At 48.1% G+C, this 17,361-nt stretch overlaps 1 protein-coding gene across 1 annotated transcript in view; it reads left to right on the forward strand.

The window, feature by feature from the left end:
- Nucleotides 1-17,361, forward strand: part of KSR2 (kinase suppressor of ras 2) — a 402,219-nt gene that overhangs the window by 344,088 nt on the left and 40,770 nt on the right. The window contains exon 15 of the mRNA XM_087424142.1: nt 1,523-1,890. Coding sequence (XP_087280268.1) covers nt 1,523-1,890 — 368 coding nt within the window. The remainder of the gene's footprint in view (nt 1-1,522; nt 1,891-17,361) is intronic.

Below are 17,361 nucleotides of genomic sequence, written 5' to 3' on the forward strand. Positions count from 1 at the left end.
GCGAGGGCCTCAGGGACCCTGGGCTTGGCAGGGTGTTGAGAATGTTCTAGGGCTTCTTCCCAACTGCCGGAGCCACTGGAGGAGTAAATGAATGTCCTGGGTGAGAACCACGGAGCCCCAACTCCTCGGCTCTGCCGGTATGTCCTGAACTGAAAGGAATAGAGTCACGGTTTCCAGAGCAAATTATGTCCTTTTCTGGAACTATTGTGACAGTTGAAAAATAATCCTGAGAGAAGCCAATGTTTCCTGTGTCGTTTCTCCTGCGTGTGCCATTGGGGACAGCTTGCTCAGGTTTGGGGTTAGGAAGACTTGCACGTAGCCGAGGGGCCACCTTCTCGGGCTGTCTCGTCAGGCCCCAAGCCCTCAGGCACCTGCTGCTCCCACACTCCAGTGAAAGATCCAAGGGGCAGGACACCCCCAGCCCCTGGCACCCCAGACACCATACTGGGGATGCGGGTCCCTAGACCTTGAGCGTTTAACTGTTGTGATGGTCATGCCTAAGTGTCCCTGAGTCATGTGGGCATGCAGGATAAAAATGCAGATTCCTGGCCCTGGCCTGCTGATATTCTGATTCAGTAGAGCTGGGTGAGGCCCAGGAATCTGCATTTTCTCAGGCATCCCAGCACATGTTTCGTGTAAGTGGTCAGGTCGGTGCAAAGAACTTAACAGGCTTTCATTTCACTGAAAACCTCACACCACCCTTAGGGGCACATTTGATGAGCCCCACTCTATGATGAGGAGAGGAAGGCCTAGAGAAGGGAGGGGACTTGCCCAAGGTCACACAGAGGCCAGATTCCAGCTCATTTGTTCTGAGTGTTAAACCCGTTCTATCAACCTCTCACTCTCTTCTGTCTCCTGCCCTCCCGGCCACACAGGAACCCCAGGCCTCTGGCCTGTGCAGAGTAGTTCTGACCTCTGCCAGTCTCTGACTCATCAATACCAAATTCCCTGGGGGAAGCAAAGACACACCATATGGAGGGTGGTCACGTTAGACGCAGACACATGATGTACCCATATTTTAGCCTGTCTTCTTTATTACACGTGCATAAATAGTCAGACAAGTCAAAACTCATGGTTGAGTAGGAGGGCATTGGATATTAGGAGTTGAGAGACCCGAATCCTGATCCTGGCTCTGCCGGGCTGCGTGACTTGGAGCTTCCCAGGGTGACCAACCATCCCTGTTTGCCAGGACTGAGGGGTTGCCAAGGCATGGCACTTGTAGTGCCAAAACCAAGCAAGTCCCAGGAAACTGGGATGGGTGGTCCGTCTAGTATTTCTCCTCTCTGAGCCTCGGTTTCTCCCTTAGCACAAGAGAGTTGAATTACCACGATCTCCCTTTCAGCTCCTCATTCCAAACGAGTCTAGACAAGACAACCTGGGCAAATAGAGAGAGACATGCGCACCAGCCAAAAACACACACACAGACATGTCCAGACCTGCACATGCACAACGGGGCCCAGCAGGACCTCGTGGAAGGTGGGGCAGGGGCAACAGCTCTGACCTCTCTCCGCTCTGGCCACAGAATGAAGAGGGCCACGACGAGGCCGAGGAGTCGGAGGATGACTTTGAGGAGATGAACCTGTCCCTCCTCTCGGCCCGGAGCTTCCCGCGCAAGGCCAGTCAGACCAGCATCTTCCTGCAGGAGTGGGACATCCCTTTCGAGCAGCTGGAGATCGGCGAGCTCATCGGGAAGGGCCGCTTCGGGCAGGTGTACCACGGCCGCTGGCACGGCGAGGTGGCCATCCGGCTGATCGACATCGAGAGGGACAATGAGGACCAGCTGAAGGCCTTCAAGCGAGAGGTGATGGCCTACAGGCAGACGCGGCACGAGAACGTGGTGCTCTTCATGGGCGCCTGCATGAGCCCGCCCCACCTGGCCATCATCACCAGGTCAGTCGCGCGGGGCTCCCCACCCATCAGTTCACTCCCGAAGCTCTGCTGCTGGCAGAGTTGAGAAATAGGGGTTCTGGTTAATTCAGCCTTCTGGTGGATGGCGCGTCTTCAGTTCTGCCATTCACAGCTTACATGGTTCTAAGATTTGAGATTCCAGAAAATACTCGTAATGCTAAAACTCTCTGGCAGAGCAGTACCATGGAGAGAGCACGCATGGGGAGTCAGAAAAGTTGGTTCTAGATACCCCTGTTCTCCAAGTATTTGTGAAACAACATTTCCAGGACCTACTTTGGCCACACGTAAATTGAGTGAATTAGGCTAAATCAGGGGTCTGCAGACTTTTTTTGTAAAGGGCCCAACAGTAAATATTTTCAGCTTTGCAGGCCATATGGTTACTGTAGCAGCTACTCAGCTCTGCCACTGTGGTGTGGACAGAGGCACAGACAAGACGTAAATGGATGTACGCGACCATGTTCCAATAAAACTTTATTTACAAAACTAGGCGATGGGCCACGTTTGGCCCTCAGACCCTAGTTTGCCGACCCCTGGACTAAGATTCTGATGACTCTTATTCTGACTTTCATTAAAGTAGCAGAGCACATTTGCAGGCTTTACCATTGTTGTTTTAAATATCTAGGATCCATGGTCCGTAGCTGCCCAGAAGGGGTAGGTAATAGAGAACTGACATTAAGAAAATGTCAGATGATAGTAACTTTCTTGGACTTGTTCTCTCTAAATTTGCCCAGTGACAGGGGGCATTGAAAAAAAAATAGCTTTGGTTTCAGTTGAACAGTTGTGAAACAATCCTTGGGTGTGTTTTTAAACTCTGGAAGTTACTCCCATGTTGCATTGGGACTGGCCACAGCAGCGGCGTTCTTGGTATGGCCTGTGGTGCCGAGGGTCAATTAGGAACTCTCTCCTTCCTATGCTCAACTCGTCAATTAGATCCCAAATGCATAAGCCTTGGATCCTGGCAGGTACCATAGCAGGAGCTGGGGTCTCCAGGAAGAACTGGTGTGTCTTTGATCTCTTCCCTTGTGATACAAAGCCTCCTTGGGTCCATTTATAAGAACTTGGTGCTTGGTAGAATGTGTGTTATTGTCTGTCACCATTGATTATGCCAATGGTGAATTGACTGGAACCCATGTGTCAAATGGTAGTGTTTGAAAAGGATTGGAGATCTAGCCATGGCCCTTCAATTCTTCTTCAACCAAGGTAAAAATGGTGGTTCCCAACTCTGCACAGGGCAGAATGGCTCTCAAATAATCAGCCGAGATAATATTCAGGAGCTGAGCTGTTCTGATTAGGTGAGTGTATCAGTAAGCTTTTGCTGAGTAACAAACTCTCCCAAAACTTCATGGTTTCTTTCTATTCTGTGGACAGGTTTTCTGTGCTGAGCCAGGCTCAGGAGCTGGGCTCTTGGATGTGTCTGTGGTCAGCTGGCAGGTCAGACTGAGGGCTGGTCAGTCTTGGATGCTCTCACTCACATGCCTGCAGGTTGGCAGACTGTCAGCTGGGGTGCCTTGGTTCTCCTCCACATGGCCTCTCATCCCCCAACAGGCTAGCTTGGGCTCATTCTCATGGTGGTCTCAGGTGCCAAGTGCAGCAAGAAGTCAAGCCCTGATGGACAAGTGTCTTTCACACTTCTGTTTGTGTCACATTGGCTAATGTCCATTGGCCAAAGCAAGTCACGTGGTCAACCTCCATTCAAGGCATGGAGAAACAAACTCTACCTCTGGGTGGGAGGACTGCAGGATCATGTTGCAAGGGCATGGATGCAGGGAGAGGGACAATCTGTGGCCATTTTTACAACCTACTACCACAAGACCATTACCTTTCTTATCCAGTAAGTATCATCTTCATCAGCAAGCAAGCAATAGCCCTTCACTTGGGCCACAGAAGTCTGGTTAGCAGGTGGTCTTTTCCCCACTGCTGGTCTACCCACTGCTTCACTGTTACCCCAAATTTCTCTCTGGTCAACTCCTCACCTTTTGGCCTGCTGTTCCCTCTTTTTCACATCTCCAAATTAGAAATTTGAAATTTACCATCTCTTCTCCTTTGCCTGGCCTTTCAATATATCAGTGGAGCCCAGTTACCCAAGCCTCCCTTATCCCTCTCCCAAGGGCTGGCTAATTGGAAGTGGACAGATCCAGTTAGCAGCCATCCTTGAAACACGAGTGGTCATTATGAAAATGTGTCACTCATCCTGCCAGCCAGCTGCATTTGGGGCCCTTTTTCTATTATGTACAAAATTCTGAGTCCCCCTCCCCAAACACCATAACTGCCTGCAGATTTCACAAATAGCACAGCCTTTTCCTGGCACCGTGATAAAGACTCTGCAGCTTTGGGACATGTAATTGGTCTCTCAAGTGTTTTAGTATTTTGTGTGAAGAAGCCAGATAAGCCCCAAAGAAGTGGCGTTTATTCCATATTATTGTGTCATTATATATTTATCTTTGGGAGGGGCTCTGTGCACCCCTCTCTCTCATTCAGCACTGTCTGCTTGTTGGCCATCCAGGTTTCTTATCTGAACGTTCAGTTTGAAACCAAATATTTGAGTACTTTGATTAATCATGTGCATTTGCACAATTGGCTGGCAGAGGTCGATGGTTGGATGATAGTCAACCAACTGGAACAATTTTTGGACCTTGGATTTATCTTACAGGGAACATAAGACTAGATAATTACCTGGCATATTCCAGATAAATTCACAATGGCATGTTCTAGCCAATTATTTAGTAATTATCATCGAAGTTAACAAGTATTTCTAAGATTAGCATCCTTGTAATGCAGTGTGTATGGCTCTTGGAGAATGAGTAATAACCAACTAGTTACCCAATTGCTATATCCACAAATGCAATTAGCAGCAGAATTGCTAAATCGTTTCACGATTGGGTCATTATGAGATTATTGCAAAGCTATCGACAGCCTGCACCATCGCTCATTTTAAAAACTCCAAATGGAATTTGAAAGCCAGTAAAGATAGACTTGAATGAAAGCATCTCTCATCCTTCCACCTTGATGCGGAGTTTCCTAGGCCTCGGTTTCCCCATCTGTAAAATGAGCAGGTAGAAGCGGCTGTTTAAGACAGGGTCCTTCCAACTCTAACAAAATTCTTTGGTTCTCTGAGAATGGGCTGTGTTTGAGGGGCAGCCTGGACCAGCTCTGGGGAAGTGCTTCCCAAAGTACGGTCCACCCAGACCTCCTGCATCAGAGCCAGCAAAAGGAGGAAGGTCGGTAAAATGCAGATTCCTGGGTGCTACCTGTGTTAGTTTCCTAGGGCTGTCGTAAAACAAATTAGCACAAACTTGGTGGCTTAAAACAACACACATTTATTCTCTCACAGGCCTGGAGGTCAGAAGTCTGGAGTGGGTCTCACTGGGCTACCACCAAGTCAGAGCTGGGTTCCTTCTGGAGACCCTAGAGAAGAATCCATTTCCTTGCCTTTTCCAGCTTCTAGAGCTGCATTCCTTGCATTCTTTGGCTTGTGGCCCTTCCTCCATCTTCAAAACCAGCAGTTTAGCATCTTGCTTCCATTGTCACATGGCTTTCTTTTGTGGTCAAGTCTCCCTCTTATAAGGATACTTGTGATTGCATTTAGGACACACTCAGATAATCCGCAATCATCTCCCATTTCAAGATGCTTCACTTAATCAACTCTGCAAAGTCCCTTTTGCCATCTCAGGTAATGTTCACAGTTTCCAGAGATTAAGACCTGGAGGTCCTAGGGGGCCGTTTTTGAGTCTACCCACATTACCCCAGACCTAGTGAATCAAGTCTGTTTGTAGGTAAAGCCTTTTAGCCAGGCTCCCCAGCCCATTCTAATCCAACTAATATTTGGGAACCATGCCCCGGGAAACCTGCTATGTGCCCAGCATTGATGCCAGGTGTGTCCAGCTAGTACAAAAGGAAATGGAAACAGAGGAGGTTCCCGAGGAAAACAGAACAGACAGAATTACAAAATATGAGGATTTCAGTGGGAGGTAATTTGTTATTTATCTGGTGACAGGAGCTTGGGCCAGCCTACCTTAGCCTAGTGCCATGGAGACAAAGACGAAGCAAAGCCCTAAAATTGATGTCTCCGAATGGGCTTCATTAGGGGAGCCAATGCCACTGACCCATCCCTTCCATATTACGGATGTGGAAAGTGAGACTTGGAGAGGAAAGTGGGGCCAGGACAAGAGCACAGGTCTCCACTGATACACCTCATCCTCCGACAGTGTGAAAACCCCATCTTCCCCCAGTGCTTTCCATTCATACATTCATTCAACGGTTATTTAGTAAACACATTAAGTACCAGGCACACTGCTGGATACTAGGAGACAATGATGGGCGAGACAGACATGGACCCTGTTCTCAGAGTGCTGTCATTCTAGTGGAGGGACAGGCCAATACTAAAGTAGTAATGACATCATTTGAGTAGGTCCTGGTCTGAAGAAGTGATATTTGGGCAGGGACCTGAGTGCTAGGAGACAGCCATGCAGATGTGGGGGCAGAGCACACCCAGCAGATGCAAAGGCCCAGGGGTAGGAAGGAGCAGGGAATGTTTGAGGACCAGAAAGAAGACTGTGGTAGCAGAACATGGTGGGTGAGGGCACGAGAGTAGAAGACGAGGGTGGAAAAGCTGGCAGGAGCTGGACTGGGGAGGGGAGTGGGCTCTAAAGCCCGGTTGGGGCTTGGAGGGGGACTTTTAACACAGTACCAGTGCCCGGCTCTGCCTCCAGCAGTCTCGCAACCTCGGCGCTATGACATTTGGAGCCGGATGATTCATTTATAGCGGGCTGTCCCGTGCATTGTAGGATGTTTAGCAGCATCCCTGCCCCCTACCCATTAGGTACCAGTACTACCAAGTCCCCGTTGGTTGTGACAACCCAAAGTCTTCAGATATAGCCAAATGTCTCCTGGGGGCAAAGTCGCGCCAGTTGAGAACTACTGCCTTTGAGTCTCTAATGTAATTGTCTAAGTGGGTCTCGGGCCTCAGTACAAAACCTCCCACGTGACTCTATCAGGCAGTCAGGAGACCCTCTGTGTAGGACCCAAAAGCCTGGCGGGAGGTCTGGATTTTCTGCTAAGGGCAGCAGGCAGCCGCCGGAGGGTTATAGGCAGGGACAGGACCTGGTGTCTTTGAGGGCAAAAAGTGGGAAACTTCCAAAATAAAGGGTAGGGCCCAAGGGGAGTATTTTGACGGCTGCAGAGGCAACAACAGTCAAGGAAATGTCAGTGTTTCTGCTCTAACTTCCCATCGTGATCAAAGAACGCATGTCTTCAGCGGCACAGCTTCCTTTCCCCCGTCCCGTCCCGCTGTCCTCAGCCAGACCAGGAAACGCTGTGTTGTGAGGACCGTCCGTCGTGGTTGCTGTTTGGACAGCGGATAAGGGTCTGCAACAGCAGAGGGGAAGCCGTGGCTCCACCCTTGTCGTTGCCAAGTGTGAGTGTAGGGAGGGAGAAGCTGCCCCATTCTTCCCGGAAAGGTTTATCACGATGTCCCAACACCCTTGTTTTCTACTGCTCCAGCCCTCCCTTGGGAAAGGAAGGCACGGAGAGCTCCAGGCCCAGCAGAGCCTGTGGTTCCATCACATGGTTCTTTTCTTGAAGCTGAAGGAGGCGCAGCTGACCCTCATTGCTGAAACCAGTTCCCTGGTTGAGGGGCATTTATTTCATGCTGATAAATGCAGAGCCCCAAAAATGAACCAGAAAAGCCACAGACTCCACCAGCCTTCAGCAAGTGCTTTGCTTCCGAGCAGGCCTGGCGATGTTCTCCCATTTATCACTGTGCCCATTGTACAGATGGGAGAACTGAGGTCAGAGAGGCAAAGAGAGCCCTTGCCCAGGTCATAGAACAAATAACTGGCAGCACCTGGAATGCAGCAGATGAATATCTGAATATTAGTCTACAGTGTTTCTTCTTTGCCATGGCTGCCTGGGCCAGGTCAAGGGGCATGGGCTCAACTCGTGAGCAGTAGCATGTCACGGGAGTTCACCACCTTTGAGCATATCATGATCACTTGGGGGACCTGGTAACAGTACAAGGCTCAGGCCCCATCTTAGTCCCATGAGCCAAGGCCTCTGTTTTTTATTAAGTTCCAGAAGATTCCTTGCATCACAGTTTGAGAACCACTGGCTTATTAAACTGAGTTTCATTTTTGTAGCTTTGATTCTCTGTTTACGTACTTCTGAAATGCCCTGTAAATTCCTGTGGGGCCAGCACACGTGCGTGCGCACGCACACACACACAGACACACACACACACACAGCCCTTCCATATACACCCTGTTACACACCAACTCTCTTCCTTCTTTCTCATTCTCGTTCTCTCTCCCACACTCCTCTCAGAAAAACACACGCTTGCTCACTTTCTCTTTCCCTGCAAAAGACTCATTTCATTAATATTAGAAACTCACAAAGTTTCTATAGAAGTTTCCCAGAAGCCTCCACCTCCTTCCCCCAGATATTTTTCTAGAAGCCCCAAATTATTTAAATCCCTGTTTCATCATGTGGACCCCTGACTAGCATCACCTGCGAACTTGCTAGAAGTGCAAATTCTTATCCCCCGCTCCCGCAGAAGCCCTGGGGGTGGGCCCAGCTCTCCGTGTTTTAAGAAGTCCTCCAGGAGATTCTGAGGCACACACAAGCTCAGACTCACTCTTTAAAGAAACCTGTTCCTACTTCTACAGTGAGCGAGCAGACTTTCCTACTGCCAGGAGCTTCCTGGCGGCCCTGAGAGGTGAGCAGTGAGTCCAAAATGAGCGAGGGCCTGGACCGGCCCAGTGTGAGAGCCAGCAGGGGCCTGAGAGCCATCTCTTAGCTTCATTGCTAACACGAGCTCACTAACATGCCCTCCACAGACGCTTACCAGCCCCTGGCTGAGGGCCAGGGTGCACACTGTTTGCTCACAGTTCCTATAGTTTATGCAAGGACTTGACATTACAGTGAAGAGACAAACAATAACAAGTTAAACAGACAATTAAGTAAGATAATTAAAGCATTGTGTTAAGTGCTGTGAAGGCCACAAACAGGGGGACGGTCAGAGTGACCTGAGGGCAGCTCTGAGGAGGGGCTCAGAAGGGGTGTCTTAGGCGAGATGACATTTGAGCTGAGACCTAATGAGGAGGAGAGATGGCCATGCAAAGAGGCACAGAAAGAGGAGTGCAGGCAGGTATTCAGCAGGTGCAAAGGCCCTGAGGTGGGAATGAAATGGGCATGTTTGAGGACCAGAAGGAAGCAGGTGAGTGACAGCAGGGTGGTAGGAAAGAGGCTTCAGGGCCTCAAAAGAACGGACAATGGCACGGAGTTTATCCTAATGCAGTGGGAAGTTTGTGAAAGATGTTAAACAGGAGCTGCTCACACCGCTTTGGAAGTTTCCTGATGGCCTGACTGCTGCCTCTTTTGATGCTCAGCTGGTTGGTGTCAAAACTCACCTGGTTGAGAGCAGTGATGGCATCAATGAAGCCCAGCCCTGAAGGACACAGCAGAGGAATCGGGCTCTGGGCTGTCCCGGCTGCCAGTCTGGCATGTCCACCTGTGTGGGGCTCCCAGGAGACAGGCTGAACGGTTCCTCTGCGTTTGGGAACACGGTGAACTTCATCCAGATGCTTTCGCAGGGATGGGAGTAGGAGGGAGCGGGACCATAGTGGCATTACGTAAATGTCTTTTTGTGAATAAGGGGCTTTGCACCCCGGGGAAGAGAAGGAAGGATGCACAGGATTTCCCCACTGCTCTTGGGGAGATTTTTGTTGCTTCTCACTTTGCGTGTGTCATCAGTCTCTTCACTGGGCACTCAGATTCCGAATGCAATTTCGCAGTCATGCGAGGTTGACTGTGTTTCTCGCACGCACGCGACATCCAGCTCCCACCGCCTCCTGGGGACGAGGTAGTCATGAAATCCCCTGGGACCTCATTTGCACAGCATTTTAAATCTGGTAAATATCAGGAGCTATTTCATAGATGATTTATTTCCAACTCCAAATCAGTTCCTCTTTTTCATGCTTTCAAATATAATAGCACTAACCTGCTACCTTTGACAGACAAATGAAGAACCCTGTGTTCTCCTAAGACAGTAACTCGATGCCTGAATGAGATCTGGACTTGCTTTTTCTGTAACTCTGTACTCGTGGGCTTTCTGAGTTTTTTTTCCCATTGGGCCAGTTTGTGCTAAATATACCATACAAGAGTTGGGGGCCTGAGCACATGAAGATTCCATCCCCCGTCATCTAGTAGAATCGGCTTGCTTTTATGATCAAAAAGCTGAATTGCTTTCCCTTTATAAAGCACAGCTGAAAAGGTTTTTTGTCTGTGGCTGCCTTTAATTGTGCTGGAATGTAAAGTACCCCGGGACTTTTGTGAAGGAAGCGCTATAAATGTACTGCATCGTTATCATCATTATTATTAGCATCATCTCATGTACATTGCATATGCCTTTTGGTAAACAATCATATGACCAGCAGAGGACTTGCATGGACAAAGACTTTGCCACTGGCCACCACTTTCCTCGAATCTCAAAGATTCTACATTAGCATGGGTGACATCTGTCATTGCTTAAAAAATAACTTTTGGGTCATTACACAAGTGATAACTCATTTGTTATTGAAAATGCAGATCAGCAAAAAGAAGGAAATGATATTTGCGCATAATGTCTCCAGCCAGAGAAAATCACATTAACATTGTGGTGTATATCCTTCCAGGCAGTTTTCTCAGTATATATGCAAACTCACAGTTTGTATTTGTCAGTGTAACAGTAGCTGCTGTAACAAATAAGCCTTAAAATATTAAGTGGCTTAACATGGTAGAAGTCCATGTCTTGCTCACATAATAGTCCAAGATGGGTGTTTCTGGATGGTAGATGGCTTTTCTTCATGGGTGGAGGGATTCAAGACCAATCCCATCTCTTGGATTCATCCCCAGGGTTCAGAGTCTTCTGCTTCTACCTGGGGAAAGAGGAACAAGTATGGAGGGTCACTTGGTAGGTTTCCCATGAGATCCAAGCTTAGAAGTGGTGCACATTATTCCACTCATGTGTCATGGGCTGGCACAGGCCCTTAGCCACACTTGACTGTAAGGGAGGCTGAAAAATAGCTAATTGTATTCCCAGGAGGAATATGACATAGGTTTTGGTGAAGAGCCAGCAGCTCTGGGACACACACATTTGTGGACAGGTCTTCTTCTCCCATTGAAGATAGACTCACCCAGCAATCCCATTTTGTGACTGCTATTTTCATTAAACAATATACAAATGAACACTCCCTTTTGTGGATTTGCAAATTTCTCTACTCCTGTTTGCCTCACTTTCCTCGTCTATAAAATGAGGATAACAATGATCTCCCTTGCAAGATAGTGATAAGAATTAGAGATCGGATATGGAAAGGCTATAGCATAATGCCTCCTGTATCTGACCGTGCTCGAACTCTTGTATCTCCCGGTTGCTACAGTAATAATGATGATATTCTAACAACAACGACAATGGCAATAATGATAATGATAGCAGCTTTCAGGAGAAGTAGTATATTTCCTTCCAGGTGCCAAAGCATCCTTGGCACTACAAATAGCAGGTGTTTCCTGTTTATTGGAATATCAAATGATACGAGGTGATGGCTGTGGTTTGACTACTTGGATTTGTGGCCCAGCTCTGCTCCTGGCTTCCACGTTGGCCAAGTTACTTAAGCTTCCAGCCGTCCAGGAGGAGGTGTTGAGTAGAGAGCTGCATATACTGGTCTCAAGCTCAGATGAAAGATCGGGGCTAGAAATAACCATGTGTGAGTCATCTGTGTATAAGCGGTGATTGAAGCTGTGGGCTTCCATAGAAGCTGAGGTCATCCAGGGAAGAGAGGGGAGTCACCCGAGGACGGAGCCTGGAGCACCTCCAGCACTGAGTGGCCTGGTGGGGAAGGGTCACCCTGCACAGGGCACTGAGAAGAAGCAGGCAGCGCGGTAGAGGCACCCAGAAGAACATGGAATCATGAAGCCAATCCCGAGTGGCTCCCACCACACTGCTTCCTTACTTTCAGTCCCTCCCGTTACATCGCCATGTTTTATTTTCTTTAGGGCACTTCTCACCATAAGATAATAATTGTTTTGTTCCACTATTTGTCTGCTAGCTTCTTGTCTCTCTTCCCTACATCCCTTCCCCCACCTTAGAACAGAAGCCGCAGGAAAGTGGGAGGACCTCAGCTATCTGACTCACCTCTGTATCCCCAGCCCCTAAAATATCAGGTCCTCCTTAAATACTTGTTGAATGAATGAATAACAGTCTCCAAAAATACATCGCACGCATTATCACAGCCTGCTCCTCTAGGCAAGTGTAGCGGCGAACAATGAATGGTGCTGTTTACTTAGAATCACTGAGAAACGAGTGGGACATAAGTGAAATATAGTACAAACTGGGCGGGGGGTGGTTATAGTATGTGGGAGAATTAACGGTGATGAAAGGAAAAAAGATGCCAATTACGTGATGTGAGTTATAATAATACAATAAAGAGGCTGAGTGGTCTAGGGGCATTTACCCCAAACATTCATCATGTGTAAGGTCCTGGCTCCAATGTTGGGGATGAAGAGAGGAAGGCATGGCCCCTGCCCCTGTGGAGCTCACAAACAAGTAACTAGATGGTTCTCAAGTGGTGTCATAATCTGTGCAATAGGAATATAAAAGCTTGTGGGGACCCAGAGCCCGCCCCTTATCCAATCAAGAAATTGGCCAGATGGACAAGAAGATATTGGCATTTCTAATGGAGGGAACAGCACGTGCAAAGGGCTGGGGGTGGGAGGGAGCAAGACTGGAGGGTGGGGGACAGCCAAGAGTTGAGAGCTGGAATATAGGATCCATATGGCAGAATAGCAAGAGATAAGAAGCTAGAGAGGATCTTAAAGGACCCTGTGAGGCAAGCTAAAGAATTTCAACTTTTCTCCTAAAGACAGTGGGGAGCCACCCAAGGATTTAACCAGAAGAGTGATGGGGTCTGGTTTGCATTTTAGAAAGACCACTTTGAGGCAATCCCTTTTCTGTGGAGAACTTGCAGCAGGATTGTTGGTGTATTTCCCTCCTTCAAGAATGGTGTGGACGGTTAGCGTTGATCCTAATCAGACATCACTGGGAACAAATGCAGGTTTTAATGCCCTAAGTTCTGAAAGATATTTGGTATGACTCCCTATGAACAATGAACTGATTTGAAAACGAAGACATTTTCAACAGCTTTCACTATTTACCCAAGTTAAAAATAGCCAGCTGCTCTCCCATGTTTTGAAGACAAGTGTGGGCGACATCAGGTCTTTAACATGTGTTCCAGAAACCAGAGGGACCGTCTCCTCAGCATTGCTGGCAGGCGGTGGTTACACAAAGATTCAGGAGCACAGGGGCAGCTTCAAGGAGGGAGGCGTGATTGTAGTTAAAAGCTGGTTCCCTGCAATCTGAGCGACCTGCATGCAAATACTGGTTTTTCTGTCTTTTGAATCATTTTAATAACCCTTTGAAGTAGGTACCATTCAATTCCCCCATTTATAGATCAGGAGATAGAGAGAGAGATCATAACGCTAGGAAGAGGCAGGATTTGAACCCAAGACTGTCCTATTCAGACCAAAGACTGTATCAAACCATCCTCTCATCCTCTTTCCCTTCCCAGCCGTATCTTAGTCCATCCTTCTTTTTAATGCCACACGGACCTTTTAGAACCCTCCACTGTTGGGTCCCGTCCCTTGGGGAGGACAAAGGCTGACCTACCTCTAAGTCAAGTTCATTGTGCAAACCACCAAACTTGCCTGGCTTGTGACTTGTGGGGTTGGCAGCAGGTGCCAGTTGAAACCCTGCTGTTTGTCCCTTTTCTTCTCTCTCCTTGCCACAGACTCCAGGGTGGGGAGAGGGGGCAGGGAGTGGGAAGTGTCAGATGGGCGTGTTTTCGCTGCTCTGGGGACTTGCCGGCCCTGGGGTCTGGTTTGATGTATTCCCAACCAAGCTCCATTGCTTGGGCAGTGCTCAACTTCTGCTTTGTCCCTGCCTGACTGTGTTTAAGATAATTAAGCCCATAAATCAAATAATAAATAGATATTGACTCTTTGTCATGGAGTATATCAGGATGGATTGACCACTGGGAATACTGCTTTCCTCAATCAATGGGGAGTGGGGGGATAAATAAATCTTGATAATCACTGGCAAGAGGGAAATCAATAGGTATATTAATATATGCATTGGGAGCATGTATCTTCAAATGTGAAATAAGAGTTTGTTTTGGCAGAAGGGGGAACGAGAGAGGCAGGAAGGACAGACAGAGAGAGACTAACCATATCTCAAGACCCAAGCACCATATCTGGCACACCGTAGGCGCTCACTGATTTTTGGTGAATTGCAAAAATCCAAGGAGAGGTTTGCTTTAAAGAGAAAGTGTCTTTAGTGTTTACTTTTTCCATTCTCTGGATGTCCAAGTGCCCAGAAACCCCCTGTGCCCGTGGGCTGCATTTTTCTGTTGATGTTTGTCCTTCCAATGTCATGGGAAGGATTGGATATGATAGTGAGGTGGAGAGGAGAGGAGAGGGAGACCAGGTTGCTTAGAGGCTGGCAAAGCTCTCTGAGAAAGAGATTGCAGAGCTACCTTGGGTTCAGGGGGCAAAATCAAGAGAATTTAGTTGGCATGTTGAGTGTGAGGCACCACTGAGCCTTTGGAGAGATGATGTTAAGTAGGCATTTAGATATACCATTGTTCAGAGATGAGTTCTAAACTAGAGATACAGAACTGGGAGCCATCTGTGCCGTGAGATATTAGGAGACATGGGCCTAGGGAGATGGCCTGGGGCAGTGCTTCTCAAACTTGACTGTGCATCCGAATCTCCTGGAAGGCTTGTGCAAACACTCATTGCTGGGCTCCACCCCCAGAGTTTCTGATTCAGTACTCTTGCATGGGGGCCTGAGAAGCTTCAATTTTAACAGGAGCCCAGCTGATGCTGATGGTACAGGTGTGGGAACCTCGCTTAGAGAACCAGTGGCCCTGGGAGAAAACACCAAAGTAGGAAGAGGACAGAGTGTTCCTGCAAGGAAGACTGATAAATAGGGGCCAGAGAGTTGGAGGAAAGCCAGGAGAACGTGTTGTCATGGAAGCCTGGGGCAGATAGTGTTTCCCCAGGGGGAGTGGTCAGCAGTTTCAGAAGCTGATCTTGACAGAACAGGCAAAAGGCAACTGAGAAAGTGTCCCTCGGAACTCTTGCAGCCTTCACAGTTTGTTGGCCAGTGGTTTTATACCTATTTGCAGGCTTCCCTATTCACCTGCCCAGTGACATTTGACCCCACCCCAGTGACAACCCCCATTGTGATCCTAGGTTAGGGCTACGGTTCAGGCGGGAATGGAGCCCTTCACCCTCCGAACCGGAAGGATGGTGGGACTGTTTCAGGGATGCTAGTGACAGTCATTGGAGGGGTCTGAGGCACAGCTGGAAGATCCATTCCCAGGAACAGTTCCCAGCGGGAAGAGCTGAAATTCATCAGAATGGCTGTGTGGAGTCGCTGAGGCTGGAAATGAATCTACTCCCGGGAGACCTTCTCTCTGGGCACTGCACAGTGTGTATTGTTTTCAAAACCAGTCGTTGATGTTCAGCCACCACTATCCTTTAAAAATAAGGAAGGGGAGCTGATTGTTTGATTGAATCATTTTTAATATGAAAGAGGGCTTTGTTGTGAAACGGCACTCTGAATATTTATTAAGGGGGACATTTTTGGTAAGTATTTACTACATGCTGGATTCTGTGCTAAGGACTTTATATATATTGCATCATTTGATTGTTGTCCCCATTTTACAGATGAGCCTGGGACTTAGGGAGATGGGATGGCTACAGCTGGTGTGAGCCAGAGCTGGGGTGTAACTTTGACCCCTCTGATCTCAGAGCCTAAGCCTTACCTCTGCCAGGCTGTACTGTGTCATCCTACAGACTGACTTACTTCCTTGAATATTCTTTTTGGCCATTCTCCAAGGCCCTCCAGATGAGTTTCATAGATCACTGTCTTGGTCTGGCTCCTTCTCTTATCCTTGGGTGCCGAGTAAAATTTATGAGAATTGCCCCCGATGTAGAGATTTTAAAGGGAAAAACAAAAAAGGTCTTGGATGTCAAAGTCGAGCTGCTGTGTGTCCTCCAGTGTCTGGCCTTGTGGATCATCAGGAAATATGAGCTGATAGTCAGCAAAATAGCCTGTGGGGAAATATTTGGTTTACCAGTTGTCTGGATCTGAGCGCTTGGACTTGGGTGCAGATTTGCCAACACAAGCTTTTCTTTTGTACTGATCATCATTTAGCCTTTCTGAGCCTCAGTTTCTGCATCTATACAATGTCATCTGTCATCCCTTGTGGGATTGTTGTAAGGACTGAGTTTATACGTATAAGGCACCGAGAACAGATTCTGGCACAGGTCAAGTGCCATGAAGGTATTGGCATTCGTTGTTGTTGCAGCTACCATGACTATTAGCCCTGCACCGTGGGTCCTCAGTGGAGGTGACATACATACAACCCTTGTCTTACACTGCAATAAAAAGAATGTTGGATATGGTGTTAGGAGTCTTGGATGAATGTTCTAGCCTTGTCATTTGCTGGCTGTGTGACCTTGGACAAACCACTTCACCTCTCTGAGCCCCAGTGTTCTCATCTGTAAAATGGGGATAACAATGTGTATTTCCACAGGTGGCTAGGAGGAGCAAATGGAGTGGCAAACAAAACTCTTCCTAAAGTGACCAAGACTAGAGAAATGTGGGAGAATTTAAAATCATATAATAATAATTATAGTTTATGAAGCTTTGACTACATGTCTGGTATTGTTCTAAGCACTTTGACTTTTCCCAACTGCCAGATGAAGTTGGCACTTTTCTGATGGTGGAGCTGGCATTTGAATTCATCTGCGCTGGTGTCAAAGCAGGTATCCGTAAGCGCTTCATTGGTGAAGAGAACTTTCCTGTTGAATTAGCAGGTGGCAGTGACCCAGGTTTAAAGTTGGGACTTCAACTGAGGGGACCTGCAGTCAGTCCCCCGTTCTTGGGGCTCAAGCGCTTCAGTGGTCTCTGGGGCAGGGACCATCCTCATGCTGTGACTGGCTGAGGAGGAGCAGGTCTCTCTCTCCCCAGCCCTCCTGTCATCCTCTCACTTTGACGGAAACAGTCTTATGGCTGAGAAGTTGCTCTTTGCCTTTAATCAAAAGGTTTGTCTCCGAGTCCTCTTCAAAAGAGGATTCCGTTTCTTTTAGGTGTTAAAAGACCCAAGGGAGCACCGAGCAGGAACAGATCAAGTATCTTCAAAGGCAAGGAAGGGGTCACAACCATCTTCAGAATTTCCCTAGCTGAGGCCAGTCCCTCCCGGGAAGTTATTAGTGCAGCACTTTGGGACTTTGAGGCACAGATCAAGGATTCTTGGTGGACTTGTTTGGAAGAGTTTGTAGACCACTGGGGACTGTCATAGCATCTCAGTCACCTGGGTCTGATCTCTCTCCAAGCAACAAGGGCTGCCTTTGACAGTT

The sequence above is a fragment of the Ceratotherium simum genome, chromosome 35 (assembly GCF_057802395.1).
Source record: "Ceratotherium simum simum isolate JZ-2026a chromosome 35, ASM5780239v1, whole genome shotgun sequence".
Classification (NCBI taxonomy): domain Eukaryota; kingdom Metazoa; phylum Chordata; class Mammalia; order Perissodactyla; family Rhinocerotidae; genus Ceratotherium; species Ceratotherium simum.